Source organism: Miniopterus natalensis, chromosome 11, assembly GCF_054644295.1.
Source record: "Miniopterus natalensis isolate mMinNat1 chromosome 11, mMinNat1.hap1, whole genome shotgun sequence".
Taxonomy (NCBI): domain Eukaryota; kingdom Metazoa; phylum Chordata; class Mammalia; order Chiroptera; family Miniopteridae; genus Miniopterus; species Miniopterus natalensis.
Genome location: NC_142091.1, coordinates 56,250,954 through 56,270,796, shown reverse-complemented (window position 1 = coordinate 56,270,796; position 19,843 = coordinate 56,250,954). Strand labels below are relative to the sequence as shown.

At 43.8% G+C, this 19,843-nt stretch overlaps 1 protein-coding gene across 1 annotated transcript in view; it reads left to right on the top strand.

Annotated features, from left to right (window-relative positions):
• LGR4 (leucine rich repeat containing G protein-coupled receptor 4) overlaps positions 1-19,843 on the top strand; it is a 91,020-nt gene that overhangs the window by 29,328 nt on the left and 41,849 nt on the right. The window contains exon 2 of the mRNA XM_087821794.1: positions 17,254-17,325. Within this exon, the coding sequence (XP_087677920.1) occupies positions 17,254-17,325 (72 nt within the window). The remainder of the gene's footprint in view (positions 1-17,253; positions 17,326-19,843) is intronic.

Here is a 19,843-nt window from a genome sequence, read left to right as displayed (position 1 = left end):
CATGAGATTTGTGTCGTTTCAGTTGAGTAGCCTGGATGTTGGTTGTGGCACGAGATGCCTCTTCCTCCAAAATATCTACGTGTTTCGTCCTGGACCCGGAGTTAGAAAATCGGTTGTCAGCAGGACAGAATCAATCTTTGTAAATGTTCTTTTCTGCTGGGAAGACCCTTAGTGATACATAAGGAGGCAGCACAGTGAACGGCAGTGACTCTCACGTTTGTGCTTCAGAGTCACCCAGAGAGCACCTTAACACCCCTGGAGTGTCCCATTAGTAGGTCTGGGGTAGGACCCAAGATTGGGCATTTCTCTCAAGTTCCCAGGTGACGCAGGACCCCCTGGAGATCCCCTGGTCGAGTGTTTGGCACTGGCACATAGTAGGTGTCATGGGAGAGTTTTAAAAGTAAATGAAAAAGTGACATAAGGTAATTCAAATGTTAAGAGCTAGGAAGAGGGAAAAAGCTGGATAGTAAGAGAGGGTTAACTGGGAGCCACTGTGAGGGGACTAAGGAAGGACTCCCTGAACCAGGTGACATTTGAGACGGATAGAGAGCAGATCGTTCTAAGGAGAGGAGGAAGGCCTGGGCTGTGTCTTATTTTAAGGATGACTTTGGCTGCTCAGTGCAGGTTGAGTTGGACAAGCATGGGGCAGGGGGACCAGATTGGAGGCCACTGTAGTGATCCAGGGAGAGCTGGTGATGGGCCTGGATTAGGGTGGGGGAGGAACTGGGTGGAGCTGAGCTGGACGAACACCTCTGCTGTTGTGTGTGGCGGTTTATCACAGCGTTGGGTGCTCATCGCGGAGGCCCATAAAACAGCGAAATTACATTTTATATGTGCTGTTTCAGAAAGAACATTTTAGAGAAGTAGTTGTTATCAAAAGTTATTTGAGTGCCTGCACCCTGTTCCCCTGAGGGCGAACCTTCAGCGATCTGGAAAACCTGGCCATCCAGGCTAGCGTGTTGCCTGAGATCTCTGGTTCAGCTACGTTAATGTGGAATATAACCTGTGTTTTGTGTGTGTGTGTGTGTGTGTCAGTCATTGCTTAATTGTTGGCATGTAGTGACTCAACTGGCAATTTAAATTAATAGACTGTGCATATAAGCACACTATTGTTCTTCTTAGATCTCGATGGAGCTTTGATTGGCACTTAAGTGATGGTGTATTCGAATTAATTACTGTAGCTGAGAAAGAGCTGGGAAAATACATGAGGGGGAAAAAAGAGAGAGTTGTGATGTGATGTGGGAGTGAGATGAACACGCTCCGGGTGAGAGTGAGCCTGGAGTAAATGCCACCGGACTCAGAGAAGACGGGAACAGATGCCAAGTGCTCGCAGGCATCTGGGGCCCCGTGGATGCGGCACCCGTAGGAGCTGTGGTCCGCTCGTAGCCCGCCTGCTCGCGGACGGGGGCTCCCACCGTCCTGTGCTGCCCTCCCCCCCTCCTGCCCTTTCTGTTCCCTGCAGGAGGAGTCACCCTGTAGGTCCCCCTCTCCTTGCCTGAGGATCCCAGCCCAGTCAGTTCCACCCCGGGCAGGCTCTTCCTCACATGTTTACACACATCCTCTTTAAACCCTGAGTTTCTTTTCCTTTACCCTTTTAAATCTTGCCCAGTTACCTCAGGAAAATTTCTTCCTTTCTTTGTTCTATTCCTGGAGCCAAAATAAGAAAGAAAAAAAAGACTCTATTCCTGGTTAATATTCAGGGGATTCATGCTGCAATAAACCTATTGACAAACGATCTCGTTACCGAGTCCTGTGGCAGCTACGATTCCTTGGCAGCGCCCGACAGCACCTATCTCCTTGAAGCTTTTCCATCCCATTCTCCCCTCGCCCTTCTGGCCATCCCCTTTCCGTGTCTGTTCCTCAAGTTGAGTTATTTCTAACATTGTTTTCTCAGCCGTTTTCTCTCCTTTTCTGCACGTCCTCTCTGGGTGGTGCCGCCCGGTTCTGCAGTTTTAATTGCCCATGTCGCCAACTCCCACACTCTTGCCAGCTCCCTGACGTTTCTTCAGGCCCTGGGCTTGAATTGACAACCACCTGCTGGCGACACCACCTGACCTAAGCAGGCCCAACACACACTCCCCTCCTGCGGTGACCCCAGCTGAAGGCGGCATCGGCCTCCGACCGTGTGGACAGAAAACCACCGTGTCGTCCTCAAGAGTCACCTCTCCTTTTCCCCAGCCTCTGATCCCTGGCCCTGGCTCGAGAGGCCTCTTAACCTTTCTTGCCCTCTCTGCCCCTCGTGTCCCTGCGTTGGTTCCCCGTCTGATCACCCTTCATAGTAGATTTCTCCACCTTAACCTTCCTGCTTCTACGGTCTCCCTTTTACGTGACCACCAAAATGTGTTTGTGTTTTTGTTGGCTTACGTGTGCCAGGCACACAAGGAGTCCTCGCAGAATCCTAAGATGGTCCCCCTTAGTCCAGAAAGAACTCGCGACAGCTTACAACAAATGCCTAAGATAAAATGTCAGGTAAGTAGAGGAGAAGACGGGGACTGCCTCCCCCCTTACATCGGACAAGAAAGGGTCAGCTGAAGGCAGAGTGGCTGGAGCTACCCTCCCGATGCCTACATTTGGGAAAGGGACCGACAGTTTTGGCTCAGAGGATCTCAGGCAGTAGGAGGAGGGAGAGAGAATCCGCGTCTGTGATTCCGCATTGTCCGTAAAACAAAAAGGACACGTTGTGCAGGAGGAACACAGCTGCCCTGGGTACCGAGATCAGAGAGAGCTTTCCCCCAAGGGCCCTGGGAGAGGGAGGACGGTGTGGCTGCGTGAATCGTGGCCTCCTCTCATTGCGACGCCCAGGGCACTCAGCTTCACGGAGCTGCTCTCGCGTCCCTCAGCCCGCCCGCAGCGGGGTGCCCATGCGTCCTTTCCATAGCGGCTGTTGTGAAGGTGTGGGGAATGCCCTAGTCGGGCCCGTCCACCAGGATCTCCTAAAGCAGCCTTCTTTAGATTCCTTACAGAATCTTTCATAGCGGCTTTTTAAATTTTTTAAATGTATCTTTATTGTTGAAAGTATTACAGGTGTCCCCCTTTTCCCCCCCATTGAGCCCCTCCACCCTGCAGCACCCCCTCCAGGCCTTCACCACACTATTGCCTGTGTCCATGGGTTGTGCATATATTCATATAAGTTCTTTGGTTAATCTCTCCTCCCACCTTCCCTCTGAGATTCATCAGTCTGTTCCCTGCTTCTATGTCTCTGGATCTATTTTGTTCATCAGTTTATTTTGTTCATGAGATTCCACATATGAGTGAGGTCATGTGATACTTGTCTTTCTCTGACTGGCTTATTTCGCTTAGCATAATACTCTCTGGTCCCTGTCCTGGCCCTCTTTATTTTAGGACATTCCGTATTCTCTGTGACCAGAGCCTGTGTTATCTGTCGGGGTTTGTCCCTGACCCCTGACCCCTGACCCTCACCTCCCTGCCAGGCCCGCCTGCTTTGCTGTCTCCTGAAGTGTTCCGTCCTCTGGAGCCCACCTTTACGCAGGCTGTTCCTTTAGCATCCAGGGCCTTTCTCTCTCGCTACCTTTTTACCTGGCTTTCGAACAGGTGCTTTTGTCTTTTATTTTTTAAAGACCAGTGGCAGTGTTTACCCACCATGCAGTTAAAGATTTGTTGAACAACAGCAAAAGCTATGAGTTCTTCAAGTAAAATTGAACATATTACAACCAATACGTCAACCCCTTTTAAAGGTATCCAGAATTCCAGCTTAGCAGTTTTGCCCCATTTTCAACATACCACTTCTTCAAGGACCAGACTTCTTTATAAGGAAGAAGAGGCCTTTCATGTACTTCCTTGGCCAAGCACAGGTAGCATTTGGTTAGTTTGTTTCCATGACTTGCTTCTAACACTTGTTTGTCGGTTGAGCTACTGTGAGGGGCTCAGCCAGCTCTTACCCATTAACCCCAGAGCCTAAGCACCATTTAACACGTCGCTTCTGGGCAAGATGTGTTCCAAAGCGTATTGCTGAAACGTGGCTGCCCCGCACTCCGGTTTAAGGTAGTAGAAAAGAATCCTGGGCTGGCATTTATCTTTTTCATTCGGATCTTGGTGCTCTGGTGTAATTATCGAACCCCTCTGGGCCTGCGTCGCCTCATTATTCAAATGAGATGGTTAGAGTACATGGTGATCGGGTGGTGCTGATAATCATCATCATCATTTGATTGAGTGTGTGCTGCGGGCTAGGTAGGCACTGTGCTGGGCACTGGCCGGAGGTCACATCATCTAATCCCATGGGGATATTCTGAAGTCAGGAGTGTTGTCCCCATTTACGCTGAGAAGACTGAGGCACAGAGAGACGGAGGGGCTGGCAGCTGGTGAGCGAGCAGGGCTGTATTCAAACCCGGTGCTCTTGGTCTGGCTTTTGGGAGGAACTTTTAACCACTCTGCTTTCTAGTTCAGTGGTTTTGTGAGATGCTATTTATAGGGCAAAGCCTATATTTTGAAATTTTGAGGAAGAAAAATTAGTTTTACTGAAATTCAATTTTACATCATTCCTCCCAAGTTATTTTTAAATCCAGGAACTTGTATTTAACTGGAAGCTTTGCTCTCTTTTTTGCGTTTTCCCAAATGTGTGTATATGGGAGATTATTATTTGGTTATAGCCATAGACTTTGGGAGGAAATCTGCCATTAACGCTCTTTGCTGCCCAGAAGAAATATGTTCTTGATGGTCCCAGAAGCAGCTTGGGTGTCACTTGTAAAGATTGGGAGTGTTTTGTATGTCTTGCCTTTCTCTTCTCCTGCACCCAGGCCTTTCACTTTGTAAAAAGATGGTTGGGAAAAGTAAGCCTTTTTTAAAATTTATTTTTTTATTTTTATTTAAAAAAAAATGTATTGATTTCAGAGAGAGGAAAGGGGAGGGAGAGAGAGAGAGATAGAAACATCAATGATGAGAGAGTCATTGATCGGCCGCCTCTTGCACGCCCCCAACTGGGGATGGAGCCCACAGCCCAGGCATGTGCCCTGACCGGGAATCGAACCCTGATCGACTGGATCCTAGGTCAATGCTCAACCACTGAGCCACGTCCTGCCGGGCTAAAATTTATTTTTTTAGAAAAGCTAAGTAAGGACTTGTTACTGTGACTGTTAAAGCATTTAGCACAGTGTCTGGTGTGTCATTCATTCAGCTGTGGCCACACACTGTGCCAGAGGCTTGGGCCATAGTAGTGAGCAAAACACAGACCTGCCCTCATGGAGCACAGGGACCAGGTGACGGAGCAGGAAATTAATCAGTGATATTTATAGACTGTACAAATGCTTGATATGTTGTTTTTGATATTATTATCATCATCATCGTATTATACAGACGAGGAATTAGCTATTTATTCAGGCCCCCCCCCAAGGCGATCCAAACCACGATTTCTACTTCACTCCATCTCAGCTCATCCATTGTGATTCAGTCATACCTGCGGCTGTTAGAGGGCCCCGTCATTTATTATCCACATGACCATCCTTTTGAGAGCAAAGAAGAGGGTTGTTCATAATCACACAGAGACAGTAGATGTGAACTGGGGTTGTCCCAGGTGTGCTGTCATCCGACTTATTGGTATCTGAGTTGAGCTTCTAATTTTACATTCTTTAACTGTGGTGAGAGAGAAAGGGGGTGGGGAGGAGAAGGAGGGGAGAGAGAATATGAATGGGTATGAATGAATCAGAAGTGCGCATCTGGTCTCACTCGGGGTTGGGAGAATTAAATATGCTCTTCCTAATAGGAAATTCTTTTCTAACACATTATTTCTTCTCTGTGTATCAATTTAGTAACAAAACTGCTTCAACAAAGTATTATAAGTCAGAGATTTTAGTAGATGAACATCCTAAGGCCGTAACTCGGAGTTCCTAGCGTGTGTGTGTGTGTCTCTTACTTGTTAATAAACAAATTTCAGGGTAGCCTATTGCTTTCTGTCCAGGGTAAGAAGCCAAAGGCCCATATCACCCATATTTATTACAAAAATCCAAAGGAATTGAAGTTTTTTTGTTTGGGGACTTTTTAGAACTAATGGAGCTTGTTCAGGTGTATTACAAACCCAGATTTGAGAATCTTTGCTCCCAAAGATTCAGGATCATCTCAGATTTAATTGCATAGCCTCCTCTGTGTAGAATAATAAATCATTAGTGACTTTAATGAGTTGTAAGTCATTCCCAAGAGAATATGTTCAATGACTTTTTATAAACCATCATTATCAATGTCTGTTGTCTTATAGTCAGAAATGATTGAATCATCCCAATTACGATTTTGAGTCATTTCTTTAAAGATAGAATGCATTTTATAAACCTTTTAAAAAATGGCCCTCAGAACGGGAAGGGAGGAATAAGCGTGCTGTGTGTGCTTGGGAGGAGTATTGCCTGCCTCATGGTCCGAAGGCTAGTGATTGCCCCATACATCCGCATGACAGGGATGGTGAAATCCCAAAGAGCCTGCCTCTGGGTGGAGGCCGTGACCTTTGGTAGGCCTTCAGGGTACAGACTGGGTCATCTAGAGTTTTCCTCTTGCCTCAACATACTGAGGTCATTGCCTCTGTGTCTTGGAGGTTGAAGCTCTTCTTGCTTGGGATTATGATTGGATGTCCAATCAGTGCGGATTGGGAGGCCCCTTTCGGATGTGGGGCATTAGAAGGGATTTACTGGAGTGTAGTGGGGGGTTTTGTTGTTGTTTGTTTGTTTGGTTTTTGGTCTTTTTCTTAACCCTTAAATCATTACATTATCTAAGGAAGGTTTTGTCATGTTATTTGTAAGCATTTTATGCACAGCAAGTGAAAAATGCCATGATGTTATCATAAACTTCTAAAAACCCCAGTAGAACCCAGGGTAGCCAAGTACAAGTTTGACTAACTCAGCTTATTTATTGCCATTTCTGTTGAAACTGTTGAAAATAGTAGCGTGCTGAAGTCTTTTAAATGCGTGTGTATGCATCTCTCTCTCTCTCTCTTTATTTTTAATAAAGAAATTTCGGGGTAGCCCGTTTGACATCCTTCCATACAGTTACTGGCGGTTTTAGAGCCGATGTTGCTAAAACATGCAGTCCTGGGGCATGGCCAAGATGAAGGAAGACTTGAAAGGTTCCTGAATCCATTGGGCCAACCTTGGGGTGCTAGGAAAGCAGCTGTAGTTTTGACTCCCATGTGAATTAAGGGATGAAAAACATTTGGCTCCAACAGCCAAGTCCTTGAACTCATGATCCTGACTATATTTCACAGACTGTATGTATGAACTTGAGACTAAGCGACAGAGTGTGCGAACCTGAGACTTTGCCATTGGGAAGACAGAAGTGCACACAGTGCTGAAACAGAGTTTCCTAAAACAAGCTCACCTTTACCACGTGGAGGCATTCTGACATTTTTCTGTTTTATTCTGTTCTTTCTCCTTTCAATTTTTTAAAAGAGTTGGCTATGACCCATGAAGACAATTTCACAACCCATTAATTGGTTGTGAGCTGTAGTCTGAAAAAAATAACCGTCGCAACAGAAGTTGTCGTGGGAGTGCTCGTTTGAAGGCAGGGCCATGAAGTAATGTTTTCCTGTCGGTGGTGTTAATAAGTGTAGCCATAGTAAAACCTAAACCGTTCAGTTAATTAGAATATTTACCATAATAAATGCTGTGGGATTGATTCTTTTATGAATAGTGCATTTTGTCTGCTGGCATGAAGTAATTGAGTGTTTCTAATCTGCCCAGACGACAATCCTTACAATACTTCTTGTTGATGTTAAATGGACTATTGAAATAGCATTTTGTCTATGTGTCTTGGCTGCTAATAAGCACTGTTTTTGTCATCGTTAGGGTTACCAGGACAGCTGTTGACGCCCAAAGAATGTCTGAGAACACCCGTTAAGGAGCAAGAAAACAAGGAATGTTCTAGTTTAACCCTTCACTGTTCCATGTGATTCCAGATGCTGGGGCCCTGGGATCACATTATAGAAAGGAAATTAATGCCCTTTTTCTCTTTGGCATTCATTTTCCTTTGCCCTTTAGTAAACATGGCTCGTGATTTAGAATATTTGATATTTTTCTCTTTAGAATACATCCCACACTTGAAAACGAGGCTCCGTTTAAAACGACAAAACAAAAAAAAAAGCCCCCCAAGCGAGAGGAACTTGTTTCAATGGTAGGAAAATACTACTATTAACCTAGCTAGTTTTATTTTTTAAAGTTATGTGCAACTGAAGCTGTACACACCTTTTGTTCGCGGTCTGATATTTACACGCCGGTGTTTCGTTGTCTCTCATTTCTAACTTGTTGGGTTAGCGTCCCCTTGAAGGACACACCCTTCAGTGTCTCCGAGGCCCGTGTTGCTTCACCGAGAGCACAAACAATTACAGCGTAAAATACCACCTTTGGAGGTGATGTCATGCGTCTTCCTTACCTGCCGAGCCCTTGTAATTCTGAAGGGGGTATGTTTAAGTCTGTGCTCATTCACACACTTGCTAACACAAGCAGATGTGCCTACACTGATAGGAAAAACAGGAACCTAAGGGTTTCTTATTTTCCAGTAATTACGCGTGGAATGTGCAGGAGCAGCGATGCCAAAGTAGGAGTCATAATGATAGATTTGGAAAGGACCTTAGGAACGAGCACAAAATACGTTACAGTAGAGGAAGCTGAGTTCCAGAGGGGCTGGGTTTCTTCTCCCCCTTTATGTCCCGTCGTAGTGTATGGCTGGAGGGATCATTGTACATGAACTTGACTGCAGTAGAAGTGAACTTCCTCTGCCAGCTCTCCATGCTTTTCTTCCTTCCTTCCTTTCTCTCTCTCTCTTTCTTTCTATTTTAATATATCTTTATTGATTTCAGAGAGAGGAAGGGAGAGGGCGAGAGAGAGATAGAAACATCAATGATGAGAGAGTCATTGATCGGCTGCCTCCTGCATGCCCCGTACTGGGGATCGAGCCCGCAACCCCGGCATGTGCTCTGACCGGGAATCGAACCCCGATCTCCTGGATCCTGGGTCCATGCTCAGCCACTGAGCCACGCCCGGCCAGGCAGCTTTCCATGCTCTTAGGATGAAGTTCTGATTTCTGGAAGTCCACATAAGGCCTTTGGGGATGTACTTTCTGCTTGTCTTAGTAGCTTCACTGGCCACTTGTAGCCATACGGCGTGTAAATGTCAAATTTCTGGATAGTTTTATTTCCTTTACCTCTCTGGTTTTATCTCGTTTGGCCATGCTTTCATGCATGATCGTCCCTGTACCGGGAAGGCACCTTCTACCCAAATAAACAAGTTATCTAGTTCAGAGCTTTAAAAAAATTTTTTTTCTATGAACCCAGTGAAAGGACTTCATTTTATACCCCCCCAACACGCGTACACACACAAAATCTAAGTGATTACCGTATGACAATACGTACTCCTTTTTATGTGATGCTCTTTAACTTTGATGTTAACTGTACATTATATTTCTTTTTTAAAAATGCCGTTTGCCACCCACCAGATAGATTTCACGCCCCTGTCTGTGCTAGCAGCTTCCTAAGGGAAGGTTGGAAGTGTTTGGGCGATCTGTTTTTGGTTGCGCTTCTTACTGTGCCAGGGAGGCGGGGGTGCCAGGCACCCTAGAGTGAGCAAGACGTTGCCTTGTGAAGAATTATGCTGCTCAGTTGCGCCTCTGCAGAGAGACAGTGCCAGCCTCGGGGGTGAGACCACAGGTTGAAACTGCAGCTCTGTGAAGTAATCAGCACAGCAGCCCTACCTGGGGAAGCCTTTCTCCAGCCGCGAGTTTGGTCGAGCATCTTCCCCTGATGTGCCACATGGGCCACAGCACTTGTTGTTCTATTACAGCCTGGTCCACGGCCTCAGGGTGCTCTTGAGGGTAGATACTCTGTCTTACTTTTATACCCGTTGCCCTGCACACAGGCACAAACCTAATAGGTGCTCAATAAATAGAGAAGAAGAGGTTTGGCCCAGTATCCTGCTGCAAGTGTACAACAGAGGTTAGAAAAACCAAACCAAAAAAAAAAGAAAAATCAAAAACAAACAAAAACAAACCCCACTGCCTTTATCCTAACTCAAGCCAGCACTGCCTCCAATTATTTGGTTTTAGGTATAGCTGGGAAAGACGCCCTCTAGCCGAAGATGAATTGTTTTTTCCTGTGGGAGAAATGTGAGGAGGTGATATCACACATGCTCTTATTTCTAAAAGGCTAACACACGTATTAAGGTTTAATTTACGTGCGGCAACATTTGCACTTTTTAATTACAGTTTTAAGAGTTTTGATAAATGTGTGCAGTCCTTTTACCACCATCAAAATCAAGATGTGGAACAGTGTCATCACTCCAAAAAGGTCTCTCGTGCCCCTTTGTAATTCACCTTTCTCCCAGCCCACTGTCCCAGCTGTTGGCCGCCACTGATCTGTTCTCAGTCCTTAAAAGTTTGCCTCTTGCAGAATGCCATGTAAATGGAATTACGTAATAGGTAGCCTTTTGGGTTTGGCCTCCTTGACTTAGCACAAGGTATTTGAGGTTCATCCTTGCTGCTGTTTTTATCAATAGTCAGTCTTCTCATTGCTAGTATTTCATTTATAGGTACACCCAAGTTTTACTATCCACCTGCCAGTGAAGGATATTCAGGTTATTTCTAGTTTTGGGCAATGAGATTATTTATAAGTAGCACTGCTGGGTCAGTCGGTCATAAGCCTATGTTTAGTCTTATAAGAAACTGCCAAACTGTTTTGCGAAGCGTTCGTACCATTTTGCATTCCCACCGGCAGTGTGAGAGTTCCAGTTGTTCCATATCCTCGTCAGCACTTGGTATTGTCAGCTTTTTTTTTCTTTCGTACATTTTAGCGGTTCTAATAGTAGTGTGGTATCTCATTGTGATTGAATTTCCCTACTGACTGTTGTTGAACATCTTTTTATGTGCTTATTGTCATTCGTGTCATCTTCTTTGGTGAAGCGTCTGTTCAGATTATTTTACCTGTTTTAAAATCAGGTCTCATTGAATTTCGAGAGTTCTTTCTATATTATAGATGCAAATCCTCTATCTGATATATGCTTCGCAAATATTTTCTCCATTTTCTTAACAAAAGGGAGCACAGCTTTGAATACGAAACTGCTAAAAGGCCCTAAAAATAGAGGTTTTAATCCATGAAAGTAGATAAATGAATTAAACATTCTTCTCTACGTCTCCTATAGCAAAACGCTTTTATTTTTATTATTCTTTTAAGATTGGAAGCTGGCATTTTCTCTAGACTTTCTGTGTTGTTAGGAAGATTATACACTAGGATGTTCAAGTACCTTAGCTAGCTAATGACTTTGCAAGGTGGTAACTTTGCTCTGTGGTAATCAACATTTATTTTTAAGTGTTGCTGTGGTGATTATAGCAGCTACCCTCCTAAGGATTGCAAGGCTGCAGAGAAGCAAGTTTTGAATTCTTTCTGCTGGGAAGCATGAGCCTTTGTGCTTGAAACACCGGAGGAGATGCCAGATAGCATGGAGCCAGTGTATCCTGCTGCCTGAAACTGATAGAAATGTTGCTCACAGGGTTAGAAAAGGCTATCTGTTGTGACATCGGGTTGGATTCCAGTAGTACCAAAACATGTAAGGTCTCTGGAGCACACTCCGACTAGAGCAGCATATATAGCGTTTTGGCCCTACTCCTGCAGTGTAAAGAGCAAATTCTTTACATATATGCAGCAGTACCTATTGCTTTAAGAATGCAATAATGCATTTTTAAAAGGTTAAACCTAACTGAACATTGCAACAATGGCTTAATAACAAGTTAAGAATACAGTGGACTGATGGATTTTAATAAAACATTTTTTAAAGGAACTGTGGACTTTCCTTTTGATATAAAGGCCTCATCATTCTAGCACAGTGCCTGGCATGTAAGTGGATAATGGATACTTTGTAAATGTTTGTTAAATGGGTGTCAGTGTATCTCCTTTTCCCTTGTAAAGGAAAATCCTTAATTGGCCTCTTTTCCTTTGGCGGCTTCCAGTAGCAAAGATGTTCCCGTCCATGGCCTGCCCAAAAGGGCATTGAGATGTATTAGACTTCACTATTTACGCTTTTGTAAAAGGATATAAGATGATTTTTTTTAAATTTTGCAAATGAATCTTAAGTGTCAAAGAGATAAATGTGTTCAGAACTATGGGGTTTCATATTTATAAAAAGAATATACCATACATAGAAAAAGAATCTGCAGTGACACCCAGGAAATATGACAGTGGTTATTTCTGGGTATTGATATTACAGATGGTTTTCTCTGTATTTCAGTTTTTTAAGAACAATTAACATGAGTTACTTTTGTTGCTATAACAAGGGGAGGAGAAAAAGAGATTACCTGCCCAAAGATTTGGCAGAGTGTCAGAAAAGAAATTAATCTCTTCATAATCTTTGACTAGAGCTCTGATGTTGTATGTGTGTCTCTACTGCGTGTGGACAAGAGAGATCTTCCCTTCCAGTTTGTCCCACCAGAGGCAGTTTTCAAATTTAGTTTTCATTTTTGTTCATACTGTAGACATCCATTAACTGGAGACTGGCCTGAAATTGTTGGCTGATTACAAAAGACCGTAGAAAAGTCATTATCAACTTGTGTGTGTTGAGTTTGAAGACATCAGCAGCCTTTTCCAGAGAACATATTAGAGAACACCGTGTTCTCTAGGACGTATATATAATTAACTGACTTTTTAAACTGCTGAATGATATTTGAGATATAATCAACAATATGGCAGCAGCAGTATAATTTTATCTAATATCAATAGGAGAGCTTGTTCAAATTTAGATGTCATTGGGTCAGTCACAGTATATTTAAAACTAAATAATTCTGTGGCAAAAGGCCCAGACCCGGCAAGCATGCAATGGCGGAGCCCACAGTGGTACATGCTTGGCCATCAGCAAACAGGTTAGGCTCGCTTAGGGAGCCTTTTACAGGGATTTTAAAAGGCACCTTGTTGAAACATGATGTTCCTCTTTACTCTAGACTCTGGATACTTTAGCATTAGTGAATTTTATGAGGGAAGAAAGATGAGAGTTTAACCACTGGGGAGATTTAGCAGTTTCAATTAAACAATTGCACCTTTAAATTTTAATTTTGAAGCCAGTGACTACTGGTGTTCAGCTTTATTTTTCTAGTGGGGGTGACGTGTTTTTGTATTTCTGATCTCTATGGTAAAACTGTGGGAGTGTTGCATTGTGTGGGTGTAATACACAGACGCATGCTCTGTTCCAGTTAGTGTACCTTGAGGGACCTAACTATAATAACTTTGTTACAAAACAAATATGTATAGAAAAGATGCATTCAAGCAATTGTATATGGAAAAGATACATTCAAACAATATATAAAAAAGATACATTCAAGAATTTTCCTCCCCACTAAGTTAAAATTTTAGGTCCTATCCCCTGCTATATCACTAACCTGCTTGAAATTATCCTGATCTTTTTTTAAATGGCTCTCCTGTTCCCATATACTTTCAAAAATCTCCTATAAAAATGTAATTTCTTTTTATTTAAAAAAGAGTGCTTGACTCTGTCAACAATTTAGCCTTAACTTTTTCCTTAAAATTAAAAAAAAAGTATTTGATCTTGAAGGGCTCTTCTGGCTTAAAATCTTTGTAAGTTGGTGATGTGGACTTCAGAGTAGGTAGGAAGAACTCCAGGTTCTAGGTCTTCCAACATGATTTAGTGTGTGCCTTGTGTAAAGGGGTTTCTTTTGGGAATGACGGCCGCCTAAGGTGGTGTGATGTTTGACTGACTCTTAGTCCCCTGGATTAAAAAACATGGATGTTGATAAGATAATACCTACGCCTTAGCTTCTTATATGTGACTTGGCATTTTCTGATCTTCACAGCAATCTGCAAGGCTTAGTTATGACTGCTTCTCTTTTTCCAAATGGGGCTCAGAAAAGATGAACAGCTTGCCCAAGGTACTGAATCCACAGGTGAACCCTGGTCTGTCTGGCTCCCACGCCTGTACACTCCCAGCTACACCAGGCTGCCTACTACCTTCAAATAAGGCCGTCAGCTCTCTTGACATTACCCTTCGGAGGTGTTTATGAGTTGATGGTGCTCTGGCCTTGTATGCTTTTTTGGTTTTTATGTTATATTTCTTTTCTTAATGGAACCCGGGATGGCAAATCACTGGTTTAATTTCAGATGTTACTGGTAAGACTGATGCTCATGTGAATGAGTGTCAGGCATGGATCTGGAGGTGTATCTTCTAGTTGAAGATTTTCTGTACGGCTTTCTTTTATTTATGTATTTTCGTAATTTTTATGGCTTACGAGCCTAATGTATTTGTAATTAGGGGCATAGGCCTTCCATTTGTAAGTTGTTGCAGTTACCTCATCTCCGCCAGCATTCCTTCCAACCTCCGAGCTCCCTCGGTGGTGGTGATGATGTCAGGTCTGGGATCGACTCTGCAGGCTGTCTGTCGGCTGTTTATCACCATTAGCCCTCATTATTTTAAATGAGTACCCACCCACCTTATACTCTGTAACCACATGTTTCCAGAGCTTCTTTGGAGATAATATCTTGTAGCAACCCCCCCCCCCACAACCTTACTCACAAATGTTTTGTAACTGAAGCCTAAAAAGTATGAGAGAAAACACATAAAGAGAGAACCTCTCTGGGTGTGTGAAACTCAGAACAATTTGAAAACAAGTGTTGCTCCTGAATCCGAAGCTTTGAAACAAAACTTCATGTCCTGTTTAACATACATTAGTTTGTAAATATGGAGTCCCCACTAATTGCACTTATAGCTCACAGCAAAACGGCCTGTTATGTCTTGTTGCTCTTGGGGGGGGGGGGCATGAGAGACTTAATATAGGTGCATGTGTTTTAAAAAATTGGAATGCAGAGAACACTGTGGTGTAAATTCTCTCCAATTATGTGTCTTTTTCTGGTGAGGCAATTAATCAGTTTTTCTGTTACTGGGATATGCGCCTGAATTCAGGTGTGCCGCACTTACACGCAGCTGTATGCAGGGCCTCCTTTTGCACAGTAATAAATTATGGCTGTCCTTTCTCCTTTTACTGGAATGACTCAAGAGCACTGAAATTGCGTGATATTTTATAGAATCATTTCTTACTCAGGCTGTCGGTTTGCCTTTCCCTATGCTTAAAAGTTTCGTTGTATCCTTAAGAACGATTTTATTGGTGAAGGCCAAACGTGCTTACATTGGGAGTCCCTCAGTTTTATAATGCCGGATTCATAGTCTTTACATTTTGTATTATGGTAAACTTTTCAAAAACATGCCCTTTCCATAAAATGAAGCTCTCATGTATTTTCATCGGGAAGGGTGTGCCCCTCCATGAAATTACAGAAAAAAAAGGTGAATCATGGAAGTATATAATGTCAGGCGTGGAAGCCACGCAGCCAATCAGTCAGCTCCCTCACCTCGGAGATGAGCAAACTGAGGCCTGGCTTCCGAGCCCGATGTATTCGCAGCAGCGCTGGAGGTGAGCCTGCTTGTCCCGCCCCCTATTTTGGTGCCATTGCTCCAGAATCTTGCTTGAGTGTCCACGGAAAAAAGCAACAAGTGGTTCTCCTTCCCTTCTCCAGGGATAAAGGTGGCTGGCTAAAGTCGTGTCGAAGCCTGTGTTCGAACAGAATGATTTAACATGTGTTACTTTAACATGTACTAGTTTGTAAATATGGAGGAGAAATATTCTTGGGGAAGTATTTTAATTTTTTCTTAGAAGTTCCCTTTAATAGAATGAGTCGTTTTCAGTGATGATAAAATTTTGGAATGCGTGTGAATCTTGCTGGTCATCAGATTCATCTCAGAGAACTTTCGTGTTCTAGGAAATTGATATGACCTTTGGTTCCTGAATTGCTAAAGCTGTTTAGGGTCCTTTTTCTAATTGTCAAACAAAAGTGCTCTTCTTGAGATTCGGGGGGGCAGTGTCCCTCCTTTTAAAAAAAAAAAATCTTGATGGGACAGAGGGTTTGCTTTATATTTGGACTACACCGGGAGGATTCAGACGCTGCTTAGGAGGGCTTGGAGTTGCAGCTAAGATCATGGCTCTGTTGTTACACCACGTGTTGGGTGGCCTTGGGGAGATGACTAGGTCAGTAAGCCTCAGCGTCCCCCTTTGTAAAGGGAGATTTTATGTGTAGCCTCATGGTACCTCCTACTGTGGTTGCCGTTTTTGCTGCCACGATTATTGTTGTTCCCAAAGTTTTCCAAACCTGTCTTGGGGAGAGCTAGGACCTAGAAGGGATGCCAGTTCCGTTTCTCAATTCCAATGGGAGGAAAGATGGGGAGAAGGCACTCACCTACCACGGCACTGAAGGGGCCACCTCCTTGAAAAGAGAATTGTACCCGCCCGAAGTGTTACTGTGATCTGATTTTTGTGTGCTCCGTTTCTCTCCCACCTTCTTACGCCAGCATGCCTGATCTGGTAAAGGGAAGGTCACGGGTGTGGATTTTCATGGTGAATTGCGGAAAGGAGAGACCCGAGGGCTCAGCCACAGACTTTATCACAAGGCCAGAGGCAGAGGAACCCGAGGGAGGCAGCCGACCCATTGCATGCGTGCTGGGACTGTCCCCTGGGAGGCTGCCTTAACCTGCCTTTCACGGCGTCGATGACAAGTGGAGTATGGAAGGAGAACGCCAGCTTAACAGCAGCTGCCAGGGCAGAAGGAAATGGTTAATCCAGTGTCTTTGCTGTTTGAGTAGTGAATTCTCGAGGTACACTGTCAGGTGAATTCTGTCCTTTCCGCTGCCCCTCCAAGGGAGAGCGGAACGGACTGCATACCTGTCATGTGTGCACTTGTCTCTGGCCTGCGTCTGTTCATGGGCTGAAAATGAAACCCGCTTACGGCTATTACCTGGAGGACTTTTACAGGTTTCGCAGAAATCCGACGAGGGTACAGCTAGGGCCTGTTTTATTGTTCCTGACAGTGGCTTGAGAGGCCACCCTTGCCAGCAGATCTGTGTGTGTGTTTATATCAAGTCCTTGGGTATTTATTTGCTTATTTGTTTATTTTTAATCGGATGTAGCACTTTTCATACCACTGGGAAACCACACCGACCCCCTCATTGTATGTAGTTTGAGACATTTCCCCCAGGGATCCATAAGGGGGGGGGGGACCCAGGATTTGGGTATGTTTCTAAATTATGGGACATAACTTCCGCTGAAAGATTTAACTCCTCTCTGCTTTCCGCATTCTGAAGCCAAGTTGTGACGATGCCTGTGCCTGTCTTCCAGGCTTGGTTCCCTTGCTTCTTTGCAAACACTCAGCACCTAATAATTTTTCTGTTCAATTAAATGCTTCAAGTCTGGTATCACTGAGTTAACAACCTGCTTAACTTTGTTTTCCAGGGATATCAGTATGAACAACATTACTCAATTACCAGAGGATGCGTTTAAGAACTTCCCTTTTCTGGAGGAGCTGTAAGTATCACTTTGAGAACTGTTGTTTGTTTTTTCTCTTATCTTTGGAAGCTTACAACAGAGAGAGTGTCCTGTTAGGGGACATGCAGATGCTTCAGTGGGCTTTGTACAGAGGAAACCATGCTTTTTGGGGACGAAACAAACTTGATTTAAAAATATATATATATCTTTATTGATTTCAGAGAGAGGAAGGGAGAGGGAGAGAGAGAAACATCAATGATGAGAGAGAGTCATTGATCGGCTGCCTCCTGCACACCCCCTACTGGGGATCCAGCCCGCAACCCGGGCATGTGCCCTGACCGGGAATCAAACTGTGATCTCCTGGATCCTAGGTCGATGCTCAACCGCTGAGCCATGCAGGCCGGGCACAAACTTGATTTTTAAAGCAGTGTCATTGTTGAAGTTACTTTTGAAAGCCTGACTAAAAATGCTACTTCTGTGAGGCTTTTTTTTTTTTTGGCTGCAATTATTATAATCATGAAGGCTGTAGTGACACAAGTTAATTACAGTGTTATTTTGAGATAACAAGGCTGCTGTGTAATTACCATTGTTGCCAAAGGAGTTGCTGTATGGATGGGTAACGCAGCCATAAAAAATAATACAAGGCATGTCAGGGACAATATTGACGCAAGCGAGCAGAGGAGCGAGTGTGGGTCCCTTTGGACACGCGCAGGCGACTTTTGGGGACGGGTGAAGACACGGAACACCTTCTGGGTCTCTGAGAACACCTTTGATGTGGAGAATGTCAGTTGCATGTCACGTTTCCAGTTTAACCGTTTACATTGGGGAAAATTTCTTTCCACTTGTTTTTACTTCCATTTTGTTTTGCTCTCCCCATTTTTTTGCAGTTCCTCGTTAAAATAGGCATGTTTCGATTTTAAAGGAATTGGGAACTCTATCATATTTTAAGAAGCCAGGTGAAAAAAGTAAAATCAGACTTGAATCAAGTTAAATATAGACTTCTAAATGACCAAGCTAATTGATTATGTAGTGGGTGGAGGTAGGAAGATGACAGTTTGATACCAAGAACATCAAAGAGATGCAGCCCTGAAGGAATCTAAATTCATGTTGCAGAGGGAGTCCTCGAGCCCAGCTGTTGCGTATTAGATGCAAGTCAGTGAGTGCCTCCTGTCTTAGATGGCCCTTCCCCCAGCCAGGGCTCAGGAATCGAGTGCAACACAGGCAGGTTGTGCTCCCTGCCTCTGACCGAGTAGTGAAATAGCAGTTAAGGATTTAATAAAGTTAAGGAGAAAGTTTTCTTCCCACACTACTTAGTTGAACATACTGTTCCCACAGCCCAAACTGAGCAGGGATTATTTACACTTCCAAGCTTGTGAACTGGGTCAAGTTACTTAACTTCCCTCTGCTCAGCTTCTTTGTCTATAAGGTACAGATATCAACAGCCCCTCCCTCATAGTATTGTGGTGAAGACAGAATGAATTAATAGATGTTAAACGCTTAGGACAGTCCATGAAACAAAGAGTGGGTTATGGAAAGGCTGGCTAGTACTTATTTTACTATTTTAAAAGGGCATTAAAAGAAAAGAAAAAGCAGTGGCATATATACCAAATGTTATCTTTGGGTAGAAAGATTAAATGTATGTTTTATTCTAGCCTTTATATATTTTTTTAGTGAACATTAATTATTTTGTAATATTTATTTTTAATTAAAAGTTTTAATTGAATTTAAAAGGAGTGAACTAACCCGGCCGGGCGTGGCTCAGTGGTTGAGCATTGACCTAGGATCCAGGCGATTGGGGTTCGATTCCCGGTCAGGGCACATGCCCAGGTTGTGGGCTCGATCCCCAGTCGGGGACATGCAGGAGGCAGCTGATCAATGACTCTCTCATCATTGATGTTTTTATCTCTCTCCCTCTCCCTTCCTCTCTCTGAAATCAATAAAGATATATTAAAAAAAAAAAAAGTCACAAAAAAAAGATAATAAAAGGAGTGAACTATGTATTTGAAGCCCCAGTCCTTACTTTGACTCAAGCTTTACGATGCTTTACCTATTTCTTTTTTAATATCCTTACCTGAGGATGTTTTTATTGATTTTAGAGAGAGAGAAATTGATGTGAGAGAGAAACATTAATCAGTGGCCTCCTGCACGTACCCCGACTGGAGATCGAACCCGCAACCTAGGCATGTGCCCTGACTGGGGATCGAGTGTACAACCTCTTGGTGTACGGGATGACCAACTGAGCCACCTGGCCAGGGCCTTTACCTGTCCTTTATGTTTCACACATAGCTTTAGATTTAGGATTAGTCTCCCTTTACAGAAGTTATGATGCAATGAAAGGACGTTAACAGGTGGGATGTGTCACCCACCAGGCGGGGCCTGGAGAAGCTCTCCTTTCTCTGGGTGGGTGGTTGTGTGCAGACCGCCTTTGTTGAGGCCTTTGACTGCCAGCTCCACTCTGAGGGGTTTGTAGTAGGACCTGGGTGTGGAGTCTAACCTGCTTAAGCTGTGCTTTGTGAGGTTCACATCTTAGGTTTCTTAAAATCTCAAATGACCAAGC